This window comes from Typopeltis vanoorti, chromosome 20, assembly GCF_054136105.1.
Source record: "Typopeltis vanoorti isolate ZY-2024b chromosome 20, IOZ_Tvanoo_1.0, whole genome shotgun sequence".
In the NCBI taxonomy this organism is placed as follows: domain Eukaryota; kingdom Metazoa; phylum Arthropoda; class Arachnida; order Uropygi; family Thelyphonidae; genus Typopeltis; species Typopeltis vanoorti.
In genome coordinates, this window is record NC_143568.1 from 96,194,406 (window position 1) to 96,218,752 (window position 24,347).

Genomic DNA, 24,347 nt, shown 5'->3' on the forward strand with positions numbered 1-24,347 from the left:
TTTCTATTGTGATAAATTCCTTTTAATTAAAAAAAAACTGAAGCAATTATTTTCAGATGTTGACAGCTTGAAGCATCAATTGATGTCTTCATTTCATGTTTACAAAATCTAACAGTTGATTTGTAGAACCTATCACAGCAAGTTACATCATTCTACAACTTCCTTTGCTGTCAATAGTTTCTTTCTCTGTGTGAGTGTTCATTTCAGTACCTTTCAGTTCCTGTACTAATGACGTGTTAATTGTCTTAAAATTTTTGTTACCGCTTCAAGCTTTAAATTTTCATTGAAAAATATATTCAGTTCATACTATTCGTTTTAGTTGTCTGTGAATCCTAAATTTTTATTAAACATAACTTTGTTTATCAGTCTTTGTTAACAAAGTGAATAAGTTAGTGGGAGGAGGCAAATACAACATTCTCAAATGTTATGACAGTGCATTGATAAACAAGGTCCTGCTGTTTTCATCAGAACCAGAATTGGTAGTGAAGCTATAGCACCAACTTCAGACATGTAACAGAATTGAAAGTAGTACCAACCCAAGATGTATCAATAGAAAGGTGGATGCAGGAAGAGAAATTAAAGAAACACCATGTCAACATAACTGTGTCAAAGAGATGAAGTCTTAGACTAAGTTACGTAATAATTCTACTTTGAAAACAAAGACCACTGTCAAAATATGAAGAAACCATTAATTGATCAAAGTATGAAGGCATGTGATGAAGTTGTTCTTTGTAAACGAGCACACCAAAACGTAAACTTTATGGTGTGCTTAAAAAGTTAGAGGCAATCCTGAAAAAGAAGAAATTTCAAAAGTTCCTTGCAAGCAAGTCAGCAGGGAAAATATACCATATATATATTTAAAAAATTCATGAGGTGGCAGTGTTTGCAGCAAGCTGTTGAAAAAGCTTAGAAATGGAAAAAAGGGTATAAAGGAGTCAGAGATAAAAACCAGATATTCTTGATGTATAGATTAATTACTTTGAAAAATTATTGAATGAGACAAGGAGTGACAGAACATTGGCAGAAAATTATCAATACATAAGCTAAAAAAAGCCACCAACAAACATGAAATGTGCAAAGCTGAGGATATGAAATTGATTTCTATTGAAATACTCAAATATGGTGGTATAAATTTCTAAAATCTACTTTGCATAGTTCAGAAGGTTGAATTCCAGAGAAATTTTCCTCCTGAATGTTGTAGGTAAAATTTATAGAAGTATATTTGAAAAGGCTAGAAAATTGTGGAACAAAAAAGTTGGAACACTTTTTTTATGTTGCTCTGACCCACAAATTTTTAATGGGAACCTATGGAATGTAGAATATTTCAGCTATTTAAGCACAATTTTAGTGAAGATGCCAAATTACACTTGGAAATAAAACAGAATGGCTGGTATAAATAAATAAACAACCAAAATTAGCCAACACACTAACTGCATGCAAGACAGTGTTCAAACCAATTTTAAGAACTAATAATAATACAGATATTCCCTGTAGCTCAGGTGGTTTTTTGGCAGAGCATTGTGGTTGGAAAGACCTGATTTTGAATCCTGTTTAGATTTGCTGGTCTCATATGGAGGTTGAAGGTTTTACATCTGAAAAATCGGGCAAACTGGCCCCGTGAACATACATTTACAGACATAGGATACGATTTCACAAGGAAGGCAATGAGAACCCAACTTACTCTATAATAATTCTCTAGTAAAGTAACACTGCTACCCCTCCAGCTATTGGGTTGAGGAAAAACACACACAATAATACAGATATCTTAATAACAAAAAAAATATTCATTACCATAAGGTTTTTGCCTATGGTATCTTTAGCATGACATGAATGGAACAGATCACATGTACACATAACAAAAAATCCACACTAATGTTTTAAGTAAAAGAACAATTAGTAGAGTCTAATAACAAAAAAAAAAATATAATGCAATTAAGGTCGAGGAACACTTTCCCATAAAGGCGATAAACCATCTGATCCATTTAGATTAATGATTTAATAATGCCTCAACCTTTCCATCAAAAATATGCCTTGTGCAAGGAAGAGAGCAATCATAAAGCACGCTGTATGATTGCAAGGCAACTCGGCTGCTTGATGCAATTTTTGTTCTTAGTGATGAAAGGCAGGATCTTTCAAAATGACCAAAATATGAAAGACCATAAAAGCAAGGAATCTGGTAGGCACCTGGAAAGTCCAATCCAAGGGGAAGTGCATATTTTACTGGCAAAAGGAAATTCTGTACACAGGATGAAACACTATTTGAACAGGAAGGGACCTGAGAATTTTAGATATGTTCAGATACTCCTTTGACATAAAATGATGGTATTATGATTAATTTGTTCTTGAGAGAAAGAAGATGGGGTCTTGCAATTATATTAGCCAGCCTGGTTGGCTGAACTGTTAGTGTATCTGCTCTCAAGCCAAAAGGCTGGGGGGGGGGGTTCGAATCCTGCCATGGGCATGGATGCTTGTGATTGTTGGTAAAAATACTATGATGGTAGGCAGTAGATGATAATGGTAGTTGGTGGATTGAGTGGTGGAGACGGAGAGTTGTAGAGTAGGTACCCTCCCTCGATGAGTCTTTGGACTCCCTGGAGGTGTCATGTAATAATAATAATCGTCTAAGTTCTGTTGAATGGTTACATAAGAACTTGAACTGACACAGGAAGTCATTTTTCTGCTTCTTGCATGTAATGGTTTTAAATTCTCAGACACTACAAAAAAGTAAATAATACTTGCAGATAACTCTCAGGAATTTTACAAGACTTTCATACATTAAGCTATACAACTTCCACTGAAATGGGATATGCACTAGCGATGACCATTTGAAGACTGAATATTTGTGTATTTGTGAAAAGAGAATGCACTTATTCAGGTAGTATTTATCCAAAAAAAAAAAAAAAAAAAGCAACTTATTATTGGCCTGAAATGGCTGAAAGAAGTACCATGTTTGGTTTCTAGAACAAGGTCACAGATTGCTAACCTTTAGACCATCCATGGTATTAGTATGAACTTTTCCTAGGAAGGAACCATCAAAAGGAAAAGTCAAAGCTACACAAAATTTTACACTGATAAAATAGGATTTATTTTTTACAGATATTTTCCAAACCAAATTCTGTCATAGTCGCTAAGCCAAACATCACATCCTTGTTTATTTTGCTTAATAGCACTTTCAAAGTTAAAGGGATTCATATTTTTGTTTTGCAGTTCCTTTTCTTCTTCCTCTAATTCATCCAACATGGGCTGTGAAACTGCCAGTGCATCACAAGGTAATTTGTGCACCACCTACAAAATAAGTCACTTTAAAACAAACTATTATTTACCATAGTTAAATAGAAAAATAAATATCATAACAGAAGTATCAATTATTTTTTTCTTATATTATTTCCATGAGATACTTGTGAAAAAAGGTAAGTGGATTAATCTTTTAAATGGACCACATTAACTTCACAAAAAACTGCAATGCTTTTATTGATGCCAAATTTTAAGTAGTCTGCTTTGATAACTGAAGAGTGTGCTATTACATAAGTGTTTACTTTTGGAATTCTGAAATATGGAGAAAGGAAGACAAAGAAAATTAAAAGGAGATTTTAAAAGGGAAAAAAGGGATGCTTAAGGATCAGAGCTGTATAATTGGGAGGAAACCTCCATGAAGCCTTTTAAGGAATGTGGAAACCTGACCAGGGCTTCTGATCTGATATTCAATCCTCACCTTCTTGTGGTACATCCTGTTAGATATGTAACTGGGTACTGAACAAACAAAGATGGGGTGGCAATTTGGGATTTAGTCAACCAAATTGTATTGCTATTGGCTTAAACCATAATGCAAAATGATGGTAAGACACGACAGAATTTCATGCTGGCTGGAGTGTCACCTGGTTAAACAAGGGCCCCATTGTTTTCATCAGGGAACCATGGCAAATAGTCATCTACCGGAACAAATCCTAACTCAATATCAGAAGAATTCAAGATTGGTACTATCAATGGAAAAGAAATGGAACTAGCAGAAGAACTGAATAAGTACCAGACTGACATAATACGCCTGACTAGAAACAAAGACAAAAACAGGTGCAATATTTTTAAGCAACTAATAAAAATGTTATATTCAGGCAATAACAATCAGGAAAAGAAGAAATAGCTATAGTATTCAACACTAAATGCAAGGATAATAATTAAATACGGTCATACCTCGGTTAATGTTACCTTTGGTAACAAAGCCTCAATATAATGAAGTCTCAATATAATGAAGCAATTTCAAGCCCCATTTCACATAAAAATATTAAAATTTTAAGGTCAACACCCAGAAATCATCTGATTGGTGCACAACGGCGACTTCACGTACTCCCAAGCTGTGGGTCTGTTTTAACAGTTTTTGCATGTCATCCCGCTTAATTTACTCGTTGCTTACACTTCGTAGGTGTGTTTCAGTGTGGTGCATTGCAACAAATGATGCATGCTCTGATAGTATTATTGTAGATTTTGTAAATATTAATATTTAGTTAAAATGTCAGAATCAAGGAAAAGAAAAGCAATTTCTTTAGAAACTAAATTACATATCGTACAACATGTTGAAAGGGGTGAAAGAAAATCCGATGTGGCACATTCTTTAGGATTAGCGCAGTCAACTTTAACAACCATGTTCAAACCCAGCTGCTGATTACCATTTAACGTTACTCTTTGGATCAAATACCTCTGGCGATTTTAAATTAAAATTGTTATTAGTTTACCACTCGGAAAAATCTGAGGTGGTTAAAAGGTAACACAAAAACGAATTTACCTATAATATGGAAAGCTAATAGAAATGCGTGGATTACCAATGAGTTATTTACTGAGTGGTTTGTTAACCATTTTTGTCCAGAAGTGAAACGGTATTGCCAAAGAAATGATTTTGAAGAAAAAGCTCTTTTGTTGTTGAACAATGCTCCGGGACATCCTACGGATCTTAATAATATGTTAGACACATGCATTCCTGTCAAGATTGTCTTTCTTCCAGCAAACACAACTTTCCTGATTCAACCGATGGATCAGGAAGTAATAGTAACATTTAAAGCTTATTATCTGCGTGGTACATTAAGCAATTTAATTGAAATAGAAGATAACAAAGATGATCAGCATACTCATGAGCAGTACAAAGTGCAAGGAAGATGGATGACTAGTTTGGTGAGAAAGACCAAATTATGTAGTATTATTGTTTAAAGTCATCCTACTACAGTAGGATGACTTTAAACAATAATACTTGCTGAGTGAAGATTTTGCAGTTGTTAGTGTTACTGGAAAAACTACACCATTAACGATGCAAAAGAAAACATTAATAGATCTTGGAAAGAAGTCACTCATAAATGCTTAAATGGAGTTTGGTGCAAATTATGGCAATCAAAGATTTAAAAAGGTGCTTGAATGACATTGAAAACGTTTTCAATTTTTTCAGTGAAAATGATCCTGATTTAAGAAGTGTTATTATTAAGTGGTTAGTGTTAAATGCAATAAATCCATATAGGCAATTGTTAAATGAAAGAAAAAAAAGCATAAACAATCAACTTTAGATTCGTATTGTAAAATGTCATGATTTTATCTTTAAGTAAGTAATATTGACTTTTTAATTAATAAAGCTTTTCTTTTTTCAAAAAAAGTCATTTTCTTTACGTACAAACATATCCCTATTATGGCCATAGTATTTTTACCTTTGAGAATAAAATTTTGCTTAACAAAGTAATTTCGTGGAATGCATCCTCTTTGTTAATCGAGATATGACTGTATAATACTGAATGCAAGAGATTAGGGAGGATGCAATCAAGCATGTATCTGGCCACTCTGTTATAAATGCGCATGTGTACAGAAATGATTATGCAATGCTGAATGCGATTTCACAGGTTTCCGATTTGAATGGGTTGGTAATCACATTACACAAGAGGATGTTGAAATGTATTTACATAATTGTATGAAGTATTATGAATAAGTGAAGAGGAGTTTTTGGCATTGATCAACTTGACTTGGCCAAAAATTATAGGCATCAGTGAGATCTGGTTGACAGAAAATGCATTACAGGGATAGAATGTAAAAGGTATTTATTTTCAGGAAGGATAGAGAGAATGCAACAGGAGGTGAGGTACTGCAAAATGAAGTTAAGAGGATTTTAGGTCTGGGGAAGATGGTTCATTTGATGCTGTCTGGTATGAGATAGAGGCCAACATAACAAAATATGTTGTTGGGTGCTGCTATAGATCAGGAAAAGATCCACTGCTGATCTGCCAGTAAATGTAGATACCATTTACTGGCAGATCAGCACAATCAGTGCACATTGAATAATCATTATGGGGACATAGAAAGGGGCATGGCAAGATGGAAGTGGAATTTATACAGTTATAAATTATAAGTTCAGTTATAGGAGTCATCCTAGAGCAGTGCAAAGGCTCTGCTCCAGGATGACTCCTAAGTGAAAGTGGTTTAGAGATTGTTTGAGGGAAGCAGTATCAGACTGCATACCCAAGGTGCAGTCAGATTAAGTGGATAAGTAGAGATATAAAGCAAGAGTTGCAAAAAAGAAAACACTGTGGAGAGAATATAAAGAAAAAGATGATCAGCATACTCATGAGCAGTACAAAGTGCAAGTAAGATGGATGACTAGTTTGGTAACCCATCTTGCTTGCACTTTGCAAGCAAGATGGGTTAAGAAAGACCAAATTATAGCAAGAGGAAAAATAACTACAGTAGGATGACTTGAAACAATGCTCATAGTAAGAAGGTGACAGAGATAAAAGAAATAGTTGAGTTGCTGAGCGAAGATTTTGCAGTTGTTAGTGTTACTGAACTGCATATTGAAATTGAGGTAACTGAAGAGGAGGTGTTCAGCATACTGAAAAATATGAATGTGAACACAGCAGTGGGAGTGGATAGCATGTCAACCCCATGTACTGCGTAAATGCACAAGAGAATTGACATTGCCTTTATGATATGGAATTATCTTACCCTTTTTTCACTCCCTTGGAACCTTGCCAGAGCTGAAAGTCAGATTGAACAACTAAACCAGAGGTAATGCCAATTCTCTTGTGCATTTACGCAGTACATGGGGCTGCATTTCAGCAGTAGCAAACTGTAGACCAATTAATATATCAGGAATATTAAAGCTAAAATCGAACATTGGCTGGATAGGGGCGCAATACTCTATAGTGGGTAACGTGGTTTTGTAAAAAGTAGGGCCTGTCTTTATTCACATTTTATGATAAAGAGACAGCAGAATTGAATAAAGGTAATGGCTATACCATGATGTTGCTGTACTTTGCAAAGGCATTTTAACAGAATTCAAGATGAAAAACTATTACAAAAGTTGGATGGATATGAAGCTACACTGGTACCCAAAAACTAAATACAAACTACATTTTTACCTGTATATGAAAAAATTTTCATGACTACAGCCAAATGTAGACAAATGTATTGCCAGCATAATAATAAATTATATTACACAAAAAATGTGTTATAAATTTTGTACAAATTAAATTGCAATAAGTTTTTGGCGAAACTTACAGATTTCCTAAAGATGTGGTTAAGGAATCAATGCGTAGTGCTTACAGAAAACTATGGAAGTGACATTTCAGTATGGAATGTGTCCATCCCAAACTGCGATGCAGCTCTTACAATGTCATACTTTGTTTAGCACCAAGTGATTCAGGAGTTCTTCAGGCAAACTGGCCCAATCCTCCTTCAGAATAGGGATAAGGCCTGGTTTGTTTTTCTGGAGTGGAATTTCGAGCAAGCAATGCATCTCCCTATTGCATTCCAAACATGTTCTCTGGGGAGTGTGCTGGCCACTCAATTCGATTAATATCTCCGTCTCCAGAAGCATTACCACAGAACAATTGAACACGAAGTTGAAGAACTTAACTGCAATATCGTTCACCAGTCCTACTCCCTTTTTCCAGCACTTGTAGTATACATTAATGCCTCTCAACACCATGACCCCAGCACTACTGTATCCATCCCTTTCAAGAACATTTTCACCATGGTAAGCAAGTGGATGACACTTGATCTGGCATGACACTTTCATGCCAGATCAAGTGTCATCTAGAATCGGAAGAAAGACTAACAGATGTCTTGCCACAGTTTGTCGAGATATCTGCATACCTGTGCTTGAATGAAGCAGACTTACAAGCTGACCCATATCCAGCTTTAACCACATCCTTAGGAAATTAACTTTTGTCAAAAACCTATTGAAATTTAATTTTGTACAAAATTTATAACACATCTTTTGTGTAATATAATTTATTAATATACTAGCAATATATTTCACTGTAGTCACAAAAATGTATTCATATATAGGTAAAAAAAGTAGTTCGTCCTTAGCTTTTGGACACCAGTGTAGTTGGTTTGAGTCTCCAACAATGAATCTCCAGACTCTGTGGAGATACTGTATAATAATAACAATCTTCTTGAATGACAAACAATATCAAGTAATGTGAGCAAATATCAGAATGGAGAACTGGACAATGACTTATTTGTGAATTTGGATCCACAGAAGGTTCTACTAAAGAAATGGGTGAATTTTTTTTAAAGCATTAGAGAAAACAGTTGACACAATGAAAAAGGAAAAGTTGGCCTTTATTGTAGATCTAAGCAGCAGAGTAATATATGAAGCCCAGACATAGAAATGTTTTGGAAAAATTTGGAGAAAAGAGCAAAGCTAATAATAATGCTAAGTGCTTACTGGATTTCTGTTTAGGACATGGACTAGTTATTACTAACTAGGCAGCTGAGACAAATAAGGCCGACCTTATTTAAAATTTGAATAAGTTAGACAATTGTTTAGATTAATTGAAACAACAGTGTTCATTTTAAAGTTTGTATTATCACTAATTAAAAAAAAAAAAAAACACAAATAAGAACAATTCTTGCAGTAATTTATATTTTAACCAAGTCTTTAAAAAAGTTATCTGAATCACAAGATGGAGGATTAAGTACATGTTCTTACAGCTCGAGCAGGATTCAAAAATTGAGCTTTACGTTTACAAATTGTTGGGTTTCTCTTTAAAAATAACTTCAACGATTCAAAAATATAGTAGTTTAATAAAGCCCTTGAACAAAATTAAATATTTAAAAAAGAATATAACAATTAATTTTAATCATAATTATTAGTTTAAGAATAGTCATAAGGGCATACAAATATGCCGCATTCTTCTTTGGTGAGACCAACACACACACTCTTCATGGTACCATTTAAGACACTGTGTGCATTGCCTCATATTAGCAAACTTTCTTCTCTGCATCCATGGCAATACCACCCCTCTTTTGACATGCTGTTTGTTCCTTCATTTTTTTTTTGTTCTTCCTGTTTTTTAGTGGCAGCCTTCTCTTTCTTACTATCCTTTTCTTTGAAAAGATCTTTGGTCACTCTCTGGCCCTTATAATTTAACACTTTTCTTCGTGGTGTTGCCTTTACAACTGCATAATTTGGCATTGGCATTAACTCCTGAAATGATGACTTCAAAGAGTTCTTTGTTTTTAGATTTGCCAATGGAATCTCATCATCGGAGTTATCTGAATCACAAGATGGAGGATTAAGTACATGTTCTTACAGCTCGAGCAGGATTCAAAAATTGAGCTTTACGTTTACAAATTGTTGGGTTTCTCTTTAAAAATAACTTCAACGATCTTTTCCTACGAGGCCACTTTCTTTATTGAAGTTATTCCTAATTTCATTTTGTTCTCAAAATATAAAAGTTTGCCTGATATATAGCTTTTGGAGTTAAAGGGATGCCAATTGAAGCAAACTTTACTATTCTTTCTGCCAAGTTCTTCTCTTGTTCTTTTGTTAGCACTGTATTTCTTCCTAATCTTTTTGTCGTCTTCTCTGTCTTTAAACGGTTCCTCAATGTTCTTCTAGGTTACTCCATAGCATTCTGATGTGATAGTTGGGTTAGTTGGCCTCTTTGCACAGATTTCACAGCTGCTTCTATTCTTTCATCAGTCCAAAGACCCCATTTCTTCTTAACTTCTGACATTTTCAGAAGCCTTTAGCAATAAAATAAGTAACTATTATGAGCAATTACCAAAAAATAAAATCATAAATTATAGCAGTTTAATAAAGCCAATCAACAAATTTACTGGGCCTTATTATCCACCACGAACTAGATTAGATCACGTCTATTTTCACGTAAAATATGAATTCAATTTAATTAAAATGTTTTTTATCATAAAACAATGTCGAAAGAACGATTTAAATATAAAAACAATGCGAAAAGAAGAATATTTTTAATTAAAACTTACGAACTATTGTGGCATAATATTATTAAACGGGAAGACACAACCACCTCCCACAAAGGTCTAGGTCAAACTGACACAATACAGTCACTAGATAATATGGAGCCACTGATTTGCCATTGTATTGCGTCTTCTCTCTGTGTGTGGGTGTCAGAAACCAAACTGGCACAACTTACCGTAAATGTGATTTTTTTTAAACAGGCCTCATTAGACGCTGGGTCTTATTTACCTCAGGTACCTTATGTGCCAACATAAATATGTGCACATGGAGAGAAGATTCAAGAAAGAAGAAAGGTCTCACTGACTATGTTATAGTTGATAGCAATGTTTTTCCACTGGTTCAGGATGTGAGCAAACAGAGGATTTGAAATTGGAAGTGATTACTATTTAGCTTTGAGTAGGATAACACTGAATTTCATATTAAAGAAGTGTATAAGAAAGTTTTAAAACAAATCAAAGTTGAGAAACTCTCAGAGGTGAACTGCAGACTCAAAATACACACCATTTGATTGGAGTAGAGAGCTCATAGTACCCGTTTATAAAAAGGGAAATGAAACTAAATGTGAGATTTACAGAGGAATTTCTCTATTTTGTGTTCCTGATAAGATTTATGCAAGTATAATTAGAAATGGCTAAGAAAAATTATGGAAGGAAAACTTGGAGAAGAAAAAGCTGAAAGTTGATCCTGAAGGTTGTCAGGATCAAATTTCTACTTTAAGGCAAATAGTGGAGAGGCCACTGGAATATAACAAGGATTCGTATTTAAGTTTAATAGAACTGTAAAAGGCCCATGACAAGGTCCCAAGATGAAAGCTCTTCAAAATGATTTGGTTATATGGTGTAAATGGGACCTTATTCAAGCACTACATAGTCTCTAAGCTGTAAGTCAGCAGTCAGAACTGGAGTTAGTGAGATGGTTTGATGTTAAATCAGGTGAGACACGAGTGTACATTATTTCCACCGTTATTCATCATCTATATCACATTTAAAGAAAACATGATGCTAAATCTGGTACAAAACTGGCAATATTAATCTTAGCTCTTTACTTTATGCAGATGATGTTATACTTCAAATAAATCCAATAGAAGTCTGCAAGATTCTCTGACTAAGCTGAGTAATTGTTGTAATAAATTTGGTATGAAAATCAGCAACAAAAAGACAAAGACAACAGGTAAAAACACTGAAAACATTAACTGTATCCTGAATGGTGGACCTATAGAACAAGTAAAACATTTCAGCTATTTAGGCACAATTTTAGAAGGTAGGAAGTCAGCTGAATAAATTTACATGGAATAAGAAAGAATTTAATCAAAACACTAATTAGCTATATACAAGACATTGTTCAAATCAATTTTAACTTATGGATCTGAGAGCTGGGTTAGAAATAACATACTTAATAAACACATAAACATAATAAATACTTAATATATAAAATAGTTAATATCTAAGACTAGAGACCACAGATTTGAGAGTTCCAAGAAAGATGAGTAGGGTGAAAACAGATGGCATCAATGCCACCGTCTTATTAAAAATTAGGATATTAGGAAAAAACTTGACATTGTTAGCATTCAGGAGTGTTTGCAGAACTAATCTCAGATGGTATGGTCACTTAAACAGAATGGAAGAAGATTAACAGAACAAGTGTTCTTTGCCAGGGAAAAGACCCAGAAGAAATCGAGATGTAGGTGGATACAGTAAAAAGTACTTAGAAGACAGAAATATAAGATCTGATAATGTTGGAATCTTGACAGGTAACATTGATTTGGAAGAAAGCTGCTGATCAAAAGTTAGCAATGGTGCAACTTCTTCTCTATGTAGTACTTCTCATATCCTGTACACTCCCCGAGGGTACATATCAGGAATTTGATGAAGTACATGGTTTGTCTATAAGGATAAAAGAAACATGCCAGAAATACCATTTTAATGAATATAACATATTTTATAAATGTTGTTTTTCAATTATCAAATTCATTTTTACTCACGGTGTGACTAAGTAACACCGTGAGTAAAAGTAGACAGATGTGATTGTGCCTAATGTCTAATGATTAAAAAACTAAAGTTTAATTAGTTTTTTAATCATTAGAGAGGGCAGCTGATATTTAAACATACACAAACACACACCGAAGAGCCGAAACATTATGACCACCTACCTAATATGATGTTGGTCCTCCACATGCTGCCAAAACAACAGCTCTTATCTGACAAGGCATTGCCGCTACAAGATTTCTAAAGGTTTCTTATGGTATCTGGTATCAACATGTAACCAGCAAATCCTTTAACTCTTGTAAGTTACTTGGTTGAGGTGCCATAGAGCAGATGTGCTGTTCCAACACAAACCACAGCTGCTCAATTGGATTGATGTCTGGGGAATTTGTAAGCCAGGGCAATACCTGGAAGTCTTCCTCATGTTCTACGAACCATTCTCACACAATCCAGGCAGTGTGGCATGGCACTTTACCCTGCTAAAAGAAGGCACAACCAGAGGGGAATATTGTTGCCATGAATGGACGTATCTGGTCTGCAAAGATGTTTTAGGTAAGTGATAAATGTTATAGTTTCCTGCATATGAATGATTGCACCCAGGGTTTCCCAGCAGAACATTGCCCAAAGCATTACACTGCCTCCACTGGCTTGTTTTTGTCCCATGGTGAATCTTGGTGCCAACACTTCCCAGGTAAATGAAGCACACGGATCCAGCCATCCACATGATGCAACAGGAAACAAGATTCATTAGAGCAGACGACCTTCTTCCACTCATGCTAAGTCCAGTTTTGAGGTTTGCAGCCCCATTTTCAGCAGGGTTCAATGTACTGTGTGTTGTGACACATTACACCCATCATCGGCAAGTTGCACAGCAGTAACCCTTCTGTTGGCCTTGTACCATCCAGGATAGTCTTCGCTCACCTTGAGCATCAATTAGCCCTGGTCAGTCCACACCTTGCTCACAGTTCATGGTTTTCCCCTGTTCGGACCACTTTTTGAAGGTACTTACCATAAGTACCCACCACAGGCCTCGCTGTCTCAGAAATGCTCTAACCAAGTTGTCTGGCCATAACATGGTCCTTGTGGAACTCGCTTAAGTCTGCTGCCTTTCCCATCTGAAGAACAAGAATAACACTGACTAACAAAACACAGTATCAGGTGTTATTTATACTATTTCATGACCTGCACACGCGGCATCGTTTCCCTGCAGATGAACGATTTGCATGAAGATGTGCTGGTCATAATGTTTTGGCTTTTCGGTGTGTGTATATATCCTGGAGGAGATCTATACAGCAGAATAGGAAACAAATCATTGACAAAATATGGAAAAAAAGGACAAAGTTAATTAAAAATGGTAAATATCTGCTAGATATCTGTTTGATATAAATGGCACACATTTTATGTGCCAAAATAAAAATGCATAAATTCACATGCAGTGTAATACATATACACAAAGTAAAGTCTTAATTATTTTATTATTTTTTTCTAGACACACCCAGGAGTCTATGACAGTTATTCATTCACATGATTCTCTCAACAGAAACAAAGTTATTTTAAATTATAAGGAAATCTTTTATTATATCTTTTGGCATAGACTTCAATTTCTTCAACAATCTGGAAACTCTACCAAGTGAGAGCTGATGTGTGTCACACAACGTTGCATTTCAATTAACATGAATTTTTTTTTCCTCTAATTTATTGTGTCAACATCCGTTACCATTCATTTCTTTATGTAAAAGCCTGTCAGTTCAGGCAATGACAAAAACTAGTTGGTGTTATTTCAAAAATTTCTAAATATCTAATAAAGTCCTTAATAATTCTTATTATATTATTGTTCATGTTTTCAGATTTAAAATAAGTGACACAATGTTGAGCCAGATAAGAATGAATATCTCACTGAAAGGAAAAGTGTCCTAAAAGTTTTGAAAAGAAGCAAGGATGAACAACTCTCAGATGCAGATTCAAATACTGAGAGAATAGTTAAGGAGCTTGAAAACAAGAACCAACCCTTCTTGACTTAGCCAGGAAAGTGTGGTGAAGTTACATAAAGATATAAATATCATGGTGGAGACAGGAAGTTAAAGAAGCAGTCCCTGAAAAGTAGGGGCATTTGTGATTTCTTCTTTCTTTGAAAATACAGCACACATTCACACAGTATAGCAAACTCCATAAGAAAATGATGTTACATGAACAACAGAAAACATCACCCAGCCTAAGTCGAACAGAGCTGATGCTATTTTACGTACACTCTCTATTGTAAACTGCAAAAGCACAATATCTTCATGTAAGTGAATTGAATTTCTCCACAAATGTAAACATGTCACAAAATACAGTTGCTGGAAGTATGCATAAAATTATTTATGTTTTGTATTACAACTAGAAATGAAAGAACCAAAAATGCAATTTTTTTTTTTGTTCTTTTACAGCAATTTCATATTTGGTATTGTGTTATTTCAATACAAAAAAATCTTTGTTTTTAACATTTGCAATGCTGCATCGACAGAAGCTAAATCAAATTCATGCTGTGAATCAGCTGTAAAGACCTGGCTAAAAACAACAAATTTTGTTGTTTTTCCAATAGAAATCTTGTGTTTCCCATAAAAAACTAAGAGTAAAGAAAATGGAGAGGGGAAGATAAGTCAGGGAAAATCAGCATTTACAATGGCATAGAGAATTTTTAATGCCACACTTAAATATGAGGATGGTCTGAAAAGTTCTCGGCCTAACAATGAAAAAACGAATTTATAATTTCAAAATTATTTTTATTTTTCAACATAATCCCCCTTAAGACTAATACATTTATTCCAGCGATTCTCCAGCACCATTATCCCATCCCTGTAGTAGTTCTCAGTAAGATCTGCAAAATACCCCTCTACAGCTGCAATCACCTCTTGATTCGAAGAAAAACACTGACCAGCGAGGAAGAGCTAGAAGTCACAGGGAGCCAAATCTGGGGAACAGGGTAGGTGTTCCAACAATTCATAGTGCAGAATCCTTAATATTCCCATTGCCAAATTTTGTGGGTAGGTGCATTGTCCTGATGGAAGATGATTTTTTTTCTGCAAACCAGGTCTTTTCTCATGAATTTTTTTTGACTAGTCTGGTTAAAAGATCGGAATAATATTCCCCGGTTATTGTTTTATCCTTTTCAAGATAATTAATTAAAAAAAATGCCTTTAGCATCCCAAAACTCTGATGCCATGACCTTTCCTGCTGATGGAACCGACTTTGTCTTCTTTTGCGCTGAACAACCAGCTTCTGTCCACTGTTTTGACTACTTTTTGGATTCTGGTATGTAATGGTGAATCCAAGTCTCATCCATAGTAATAAATTGACATACAAAATCAATTTTATTCTTGTTAAAATACTCCAAGCACTGTTTAGAGATTTTCATGCAAGTGCATTTTGGATCTGCTGTGAGCAAGTGCAGCACCCATCTTGTGCAAAACCTTTTCATTTGCAATTCTTCATGCAAAATATATCCTACATGTTCTTTTGAAATAGTCTCAGTAATATCAGGCACTTTGACTAGCCAATCATCCAATACCATATTGTGCCCTTGATCAACGATTTCTAGTGTTGTTACACTTTTTGGATGTCCTCACGTGGATCATCTTCAAGGCTAGTACAACCACGTTTAAACTCGGCAGCCCATTTCTTAATTGTTGAAAACAAAGGAGAAGAGTGCCCATAAACTTTTATGAACTTCGAATGAATTTCTTTGGCCGGTTAAACCTTCTTTTACAAAGAATTTTATAACCGCACGATACTCAATTTTATCCATTTCAAGGGATACAGACAACACGTGTGTAGAGGCTTAAGTGCTGTGAGGACATCATGTTGGAGGCTTAATGGATTTTTTACAACGCTCAAAAAGAATTAAAATAGAATTTAATACTTCCTATATTTCGTCCTAGTCACTAGGACATCTACGGGGATTACAAAAACAATTAATGTAACATATACACAAATAACAAACAATACTAAGCCCAACCACGTGGGTGACACTAAAGTCCTATCTAGGTAGAGCGCCCTCTAAGGGCAGTAGTAGGTGGCCTGGAATGTAAGGTGGGAACTCTGGTGATGAGTGTTTCCCAAATCTTCGGAAGCTTAATGCAACCGTATTTATTGAGATTTGGTTGGTTTTTGAGAGCTGCTGCTGCTTCTAAGAAAAGTCTCTCTTTCTTGAATTTGCTGTGGTGGAGCATGGTGGTTTTCTTCCATGATACCCTGTGGGTGGTGTCCAAAACATGGTCAGCCAAGCCTGAATGGCATAGTTGTGTTTGAAGATGTAAGACTTGTGTTCTTCTAGACGGATGGATGCTGATCTGCCTGTCTGTCCAAAGTACGCCAGCTTACAGGAACAGGGTACTTTGTAAACTCCAGGCAGAGAGAGAGGAGGGAGCTGATCTTTCGTAGAACGGATAAGGGTAGCCAGTTTGCGGTGGGGCTTATATGCTGTGTGTAGATTGTACTGTTTTAGTATCTTGGCTATTTTTTCGGATGTGTCATGGATGTAGGGTATGGTGATGGCATTTTTAAAATCTTGTTGACGAGAAGGACGGGGAATGGGGGAGGAGTTGATTATTTTTTTGATACTGTGATCGCTGTAGCCATTGGGGTCGTGTTCTAGCGGGATGTAGGTAGCGCGATCGCGGAGGATAATGTTCATTTTACGATTATATTCACTGGTATTAAGAACGACTGTGGCATTACCCTTATCCGCTCTGGTGATGATGATACTTTTTTCTTTACGTAGTTTCAGGAGAGCCGTGCGTTGGGCATATGATAAATTACTTTTTGGCAGCGAAGAATGCACGAGGATGTTGGCTATGTCAAGTCTGATGTTGTTAGCTATCTCCGACGGTAAGTGACCGATTCCACGTTCGATGTTCACCATTACGTCAAGCACGTAATGGTGAACCTCGGCCGTAATTTTGCCGTCACTTCCTTCGGAGTGACGGCAAAATTACGGCCGAGGCAAAGGGTGCTGACGGCATCGTCGTTGAGCCTTTTGGAAGAGAGGTTTATTACTGTCTGGAGCGGTTGAATTTGTGGTTTGTAATAAACCTCTCTTCCAAAAGGCTCAACGACGATGCCGTCAGTGCCCTTTGCCTCGGCCGTAATTTTGCCGTCGCTCCGAAGGAAGTGCCGGTGCTTGACGTAATGGTGAACATCGAACGTGGAATCGGTCGCTTACCGTCAGAGATAGCTAACAACACAGACTTGACATAGCCAACATCCTCGCGCATTCTTCGCTGCCAAAAAGTAATTTATCATATGCCCAACGCACGGCTCTCCTGAAACTATGTAAAGAAAAAAGTATCGTCATCACCAGAGCGGATAAGGGTAATGCCACAGTCGTTCTTAATACCAGTGAATATAATCGTAAAATGAACATTATCCTCCGTGATCACGCTACCTACATCCCGCTAGAACACGACCCTACAAAAACACAAGTTAAGAAACTAAAAATTTTACTCAAAAAAGTATCTTCCTGGCCCCCTGATGTCACGAAAAAACTTAAACCTTTCCGCTCCCGTCCCCCCCAAATATACGGTTTACCAAAAATCCATAAACCCAATTCCCCACTCAGGCCTATAGTAGATGCTACCAATGCACCTTGCTATAGACTATCTATACAGCTAGCCAACTCTCTGATCCCCCTCACCGGAAAGTCCCCTTCCTATATAAAAAACTAGACCCACTTTAAAGCCCTCACAGAAAATTTAACCTTGAAGAAGACAGACATATTGGTAAGCTTTGATATCTCCTCTTTGTTTACCAATATTCCCTTAATTGACACCTTATCTCTCTTAGAAAACATTTTTCCCTCTGACATCTTAGATCTCTTTTCCTTTGCCATTAACTCTGGATATTTCTCTTGGAACAACAAAATCTACAAGCAGATAGAGGGAACTGCCATGGGCTCCCCCCTCTCACCCCCCCTTGCCAATTTCTATATGGAAGATTTCGAAAAACGAGCCATAGACTCAGCCCCACTCAAACCTTCTATCTGGCTAAGATATGTAGATGATGTGTTCTCTATTTGGCCTCATGGCCCAGACACGTTAGACTCCTTCCTCAGTCATCTCAATAGTCTACATCCAAGAATCCAGTTCGCTATGGAAAAGGAAAAGAACAATTGTTTACCCTTCCTAGACACCTTAGCCACACGCCTGCCTAATGATACACTTACCTTCACCGTATACAGAAAACCCACACACACACACAGGCAGATACATTCACAAACTCTCCCACCACCACCCCTCTCAACAATATGGCATTATTAAAACTCTTACCAAGAGAGCCCACAATCTTTGTTCCAGTGGAACCACCCTCACTACTGAGCTTAACCACATACGCAGCACTTTCCTCTCCAATGGCTACAGCGATCACAGTATCAAAAAAATAATCAACTCCTCCCCCATTCCCCATCCTTCTCGTCAACAAGATTTTAAAAATGCCATCACCATACCCTACATTCGTGGCACATCCGAAAAAATAGCCAAGATACTAAAACAGTACAATCTACACACAGCATATAAGCCCCACCGCAAACTGGCTACCCTTATCCGTTCTACGAAAGATCAGCTCCCTCCTCTCTCTCTGCCTGGAGTTTACAAAGTACCCTGTTCCTGTAAGCTGGCGTACTTTGGACAGACAGGCAGATCAGCATCCATCCGTCTAGAAGAACACAAGTCTTACATCTTCAAACACAACTATGGCCATTCAGGCTTGGCTGACCATGTTTTGGACACCATCCACAGGGTATCATGGAAGAAAACCACCATGCTCCACCACAGCAAATTCAAGAAAGAGAGACTTTTCTTAGAAGCAGCAGCAGCTCTCAAAAACCAACCAAATCTTAATAAATATGGTTGCATTAAGCTTCCGAAGATTTGGGAAACACTCATCACCAGAGTTCCCACCTTACATTCCAGGCCACCTACTACTGCCCTTAGAGGGCGCTCTACCTAGATAGGACTTTAGTGTCACCCACGTGGTTGGGCTTAGTATTGTTTGTTATTTGTGTATATGTTACATTAATTGTTTTTGTAATCCCCGTAGATGTCCTAGTGACTAGGACGAAAGATAGGAAGTATTAAATTCTATTTTAATTCTTTTTGAGTGTTGTAAAAGATACAGACAACACTTTTGCTTTAGACAGCTGTATAAACAAACTACGTGAAAGAATGACTTGCATTTCACATGGATGCTTATGACAGGTGTACCAACTTGAAAAAAAAATTCTTGCCAATAGTTTTGCCATCTATGGTCGGGGCCGAGAACTTTTCAGACCACCCTCGTAATGTACCTGCTATTTGAACAAAAAAAGGGGAACTAATAATTACTCAGCATTTTACAGTCAAGACAATGGTGATCATCTACTGAAGAATGATAAACTTGGGAAGAAAAACTAGCTGAGGTCAGGAAACAAAAGAGGAAATGGGGGGAAACTGTTAAAACAACAGAACATAAAGGATTACAGGAAGAACAATACTTGAAATTACAGACTGAAAAAAGTACAAATGAAAACAATAATGGGAGAAATAAAAAATAAATAAAGACAAGAACCAGAAAAGTATGAAAATCCAGAATTAACATTTCAATTTTGAAATGCTACATTAGCTAAAATGCCATTTTGCAGATTTGTTCACACAGATTGTGTGAACAAATCTGCTCTTGAATTGGATAGAGGCATAATGTCCATTACAGGTCTGTCTTGCCTAATAACTTGTTTAATTTATTTTGCTGACTTCTGGTAGAATCCCTACTCATGGCAGAATATGTATTTATTACATTCCGAAAAAAGCAAATCACATTCATATTTTTGATCATAAGCTTTAGAGTCCAAAACAAGCATGATGTCAGCTCTCAAGATGACAATGTTGCTGCCTCCTCCCCCCCAAAGGTTTTTTTTTTTTTTTTTTTAAAACTCAGTTCAGTTCAGGAGATCTGGCACTTTAAATAACTTTAGCAACTTCATTGCAAGATCTATTAATCACTGCTCCAGCACTGATCTATGCTTTTCATTTTTTACAATGCCTTTCTATATTATGTAGAAAGTATAAATAGGGAACTCATTTTGGAGTAACAGCAATTTGTGGCTCTGGAATAAACATTCAATTCATTTTCAATTAATTGGTAATCAGACAAATCAGTGTCCCATTTAGCCAATTATTATTATTTTTATTTTTTTTTCCAAGAATGTTTCAACAATGCTTAATATTATCCATTAAGATTGATAATGTAGGCCTGATGGCTTGCTTTCAACCTCTATTTACCAAAAATCTACTTTTACAGGTTGCTATATTCCTCTCTCATCTGTGCACCATCTGAAAAATATGGAATTATAAAATCTTTAGTATAGCACGCAACTACTCCAAAGCTTTTCTCCAACATGAATAAGAAATTATTCAACTATTTTACCTTACTAAATATCATAACCAACAATTACACACTAATTTAGTGACAATACCTCTCAACATGATCCAAGGAAAGAAGTGCACAGAACACTTATAAAATTATAAAAAAGGTAATTTTGTAATTTCTTGGAAATGAGTAAGCAAAGATTCTGAAGAATTCCAGCTCACTGCAACCTTCAATCAAAGCAATTTTTTTACCTTCCCTGAAAGACAAAATGTCACCATCATTACTACCTGGTGTTTATAGTTCATTTGTTCCTGCAGCTTGTCTTATTTTGGTCACACAGGAACATCAATTAAAAAATGTATTTCAGACTATTAGACTATATCCAGCTTATCAGATCTCATAAATCTAGTCTGGATCAACAATGAACTGACAACACTAGCCATAAGATCATACAAAACTCCTGCATACTTATAAGGGCTCAACAACAACAACAGAAAGTTTCTGAACAAATTTTTGTAACTTTAACACAGAAGAATATGCATAATCTAAAGGGCCATTTACAAATAAAGCAAATCCAATGAAAATAAACCTGGAAATAACCAATAACCTAATACAAAGGTATCCTCTTTTAAATATCTTGGAAGTCTTATCACAGAAGATGGAAGAAACCAATCAGATATTAAAGCACGAATAATCCTATCCAAAAAAGCATTCTATAACAGAAGAAACATTTTTACCAGTCAAGGACTTAGCATCCGGCTCAAAAAAAATCTAGTGAAAACATACATATGGAGCATTGCATTATATGGTTGTGAGGCCTGGACTCTAATAACAAAACAAGACTTGAAAAAGTTGGAGGCATTTGAACTTTGGTGCTGGAGAAAGATTATGAAAATTAGTTGCACAGAAAGGAAAAGTAATGAAGAAGTTCTAAATATAGTTCACGAAGAGCGGTCATTAATGAAACACATCAATAAGAGAAGAAAAAGCCTAATTGGACACCATTTGAGGCATGGGGGACTAATTACAGAAATAACGGAGGGAGAGGTAGAAGGAAAGAGGCCACGAGGCAGACCAAGAATTTCATATATAAATAACATAATGATGCTAACTGGCACTAAGAGTTATGAAGAGATAAAAAGGTAGTCACAAGACAGGATGTTGTGATGTGCTGCTATAATTACCAATCTTCAGATTGATGCACCAAAGAAAGAAGAGAAAGGGCCATTCTAGTAACAAAAATTAATACATACTAAAAAAAAAACATTTTTTTACTGTGCTTCCTATTATTATTTATTGACTACTACTTCTTTTGGAATGGTTTTCATGCAATAGAAATATTCTCCAAACAACAACAGTATCACTAATCACTTGGAATTCCTGTTGACTTATTGGGACATATCATTAAAATTGGGAAAGGAATCTTGGAGGAGTATATTTTTTTCGAAGCAAGTAGGATGTCAAGCCCTGTTTATAATTATAAATTTGAACATTTATTCAAAGAATAAATGGCATAATGATTGCCTTTATATTCCAAAAAATTTTGTTATCCCCGATTGTACTCGATAACTTTAATACATACGTATATACATATCCCAAATCCCAATAGTGTTTTATTCAAAGTACTACATGATTTTTCTAAAAGTATTCCCACGTGATGCATGTGTTTGTGTTCTTTTTGTATTCAAATTTCGATTATAGTTCTTCAATGCAGGCTGATATTTCACAAGACAATGTTTGTTTAGTAGTTCATCATGGCATACTTGTACCATGTAAACAGGTAAATATCACCATTTTTATAATGATATGCGATTGTTTCCTTACTTGTTTTGTATTGTTTACTAACAGTTTCATAACTCCTGATCTCTAATTTTGCTGATGCCATTTGATACACTAGTGAAGAGGGGGATGATATTCTATTTGGCTTATTATTATGGAAATCTCAAAACTAAAATTGGATCGATGAATTGTTGGTACCACTAAAGTTGTTTAAAAGCACTGTATATGATCAAACTCAAATACTAAACTAAAAAATGAAATAAAACACACACATAAAAAATGATCTTACTTCATCAAGCATAGGTTTTACTTCTTCAAATTCACAATATCCTCCCATTTCTATAATAATTCGACCTGCTCTTATTGGTGTAGCAAAATGATGTATGTTGCCTTTACCTCCACCCCTTTTTCCTTGCGACTAAAAATGTAAGATTAGAATTACTATTATAATTTTATTGTATATTTTAATTACAGATAATAAAAATGCATTATCTCGTTACATGGCCACATATACTTTTTAATTAAATCAAAAATGAAACCAAGCTGCACCAGCAGACTACTTTCACCCCACTGCTGCATTTGCAGCTAGTTACTGCTGAAGATCAGTGACAATAATAATTCACTTTGTTCATTATTGCTTAATTTGTTGCATTTTATCACTATTGCAAAATAGTATATTATCACTTTTTTTGGTTAGTACCACCCAACTAAGTCATAGGACATAATTCAGCAATTATTTCATGAGAGCAAATGAAAATAGAATAAACAGAATAACCAAAAAATGAACAAATGCTATTCTATATCAGGGACCTATATGAGTCAGGCTAGATCTTGTCTAGTTAAACCTAAACAGAATTAGGTCATGTACCCACAGATTACATAACTTAAGCCCAGCCCAAATTTCAGAAGTCTAATTTCAGGCTGGCTGAGTTCAATATAACTAAGTTTAATGTAAAGTATCATTTTCAAATGTGAGAAAGTTTTTGAGAGAGGAAGGGAGGGGAGAACCAAAGCTTGCATTTTGTCAGTACAGCACATTTTTACAAACGGTTGTGAACCAAATATAGTATGACTTTTTTTTGTTATTGGATAGCCATTAATTATGAAATATCTTAATCACTTTTTTCAAAATTATGTAGCCTCAACTTTTTTTGACAGCATAATTTTTGAAATCTTAATCCTTTCACAAGTTGTGTGTTATGTATCTATAGGAAGGAAGGGATAATCCACTCTTGAACACAACTGTATGGCATTATGCATGACAAATGTGTATGCATGATAAACTTGTTAATATATTCCTTTAAATGTTAGGAGTAGTAAACTTATTTTGATGTAATGAATATATAAAATTTCAAGAAAATTTTGACATTAATATTCCATGAAGTGATGCACATACTGTGTGAGAATTTTAATGGACTGATGAAAAAAGCAAGGTGCTTAGTTTTATAGAGGCATAGAAAAGTCCAACATTACAATAAAGACTCAGCCCAACTCAGAAATATATATATATATATATAAAATTTTATATATATATAAAATCAGTGGCATCATGTGCCAATTTCGGTTGGGTGTGCTGTCGTGGCTAATGCAATCCTTGCTCTACAAAATTCACGTTAGTTTAACTGTCAGTTTATGATTGCATTTTTATCAATGTATGAAAGTTTTAAAAGTGTATAGCACATCAGTGCTCATTTTAATTGATCTCTAATGCAATTAATGTAGCATAACTTTGAATACTTTAATTTATCGATTAATAAAAAAAACAAATCTTTGCATATTGAGGGACAATGTTTTAAGATACTGTATATAAGAAAACAATAATGAAGGCGAATGCTATATTTGGTTGATATGTTTGAATTACTAAAGGTGTAAAATTTGGAAGAGGAGGACGAGGCTTACCTCCTGCAACTTCAATACTGTTTCCCCATTGTAAATATGGGCAAAAAAAGTTATACATT

At 35.5% G+C, this 24,347-nt stretch overlaps 1 protein-coding gene across 1 annotated transcript in view; it reads right to left on the reverse strand.

Moving 5' to 3' along the window:
* Window positions 1-3,061: 3,061 nt before the first annotated feature.
* Window positions 3,062-24,347, reverse strand: part of mRpL16 (mitochondrial ribosomal protein L16) — a 72,300-nt gene continuing 51,014 nt past the window's right edge. The window contains exons 5-6 of the mRNA XM_090410766.1: window positions 22,679-22,807; window positions 3,062-3,285 (exon numbers count right to left, since the gene is read on the reverse strand). Of these exons, the coding sequence (XP_090266892.1) occupies window positions 3,091-3,285; window positions 22,679-22,807 (324 nt within the window). The 3' untranslated portion in view covers window positions 3,062-3,090. The remainder of the gene's footprint in view (window positions 3,286-22,678; window positions 22,808-24,347) is intronic.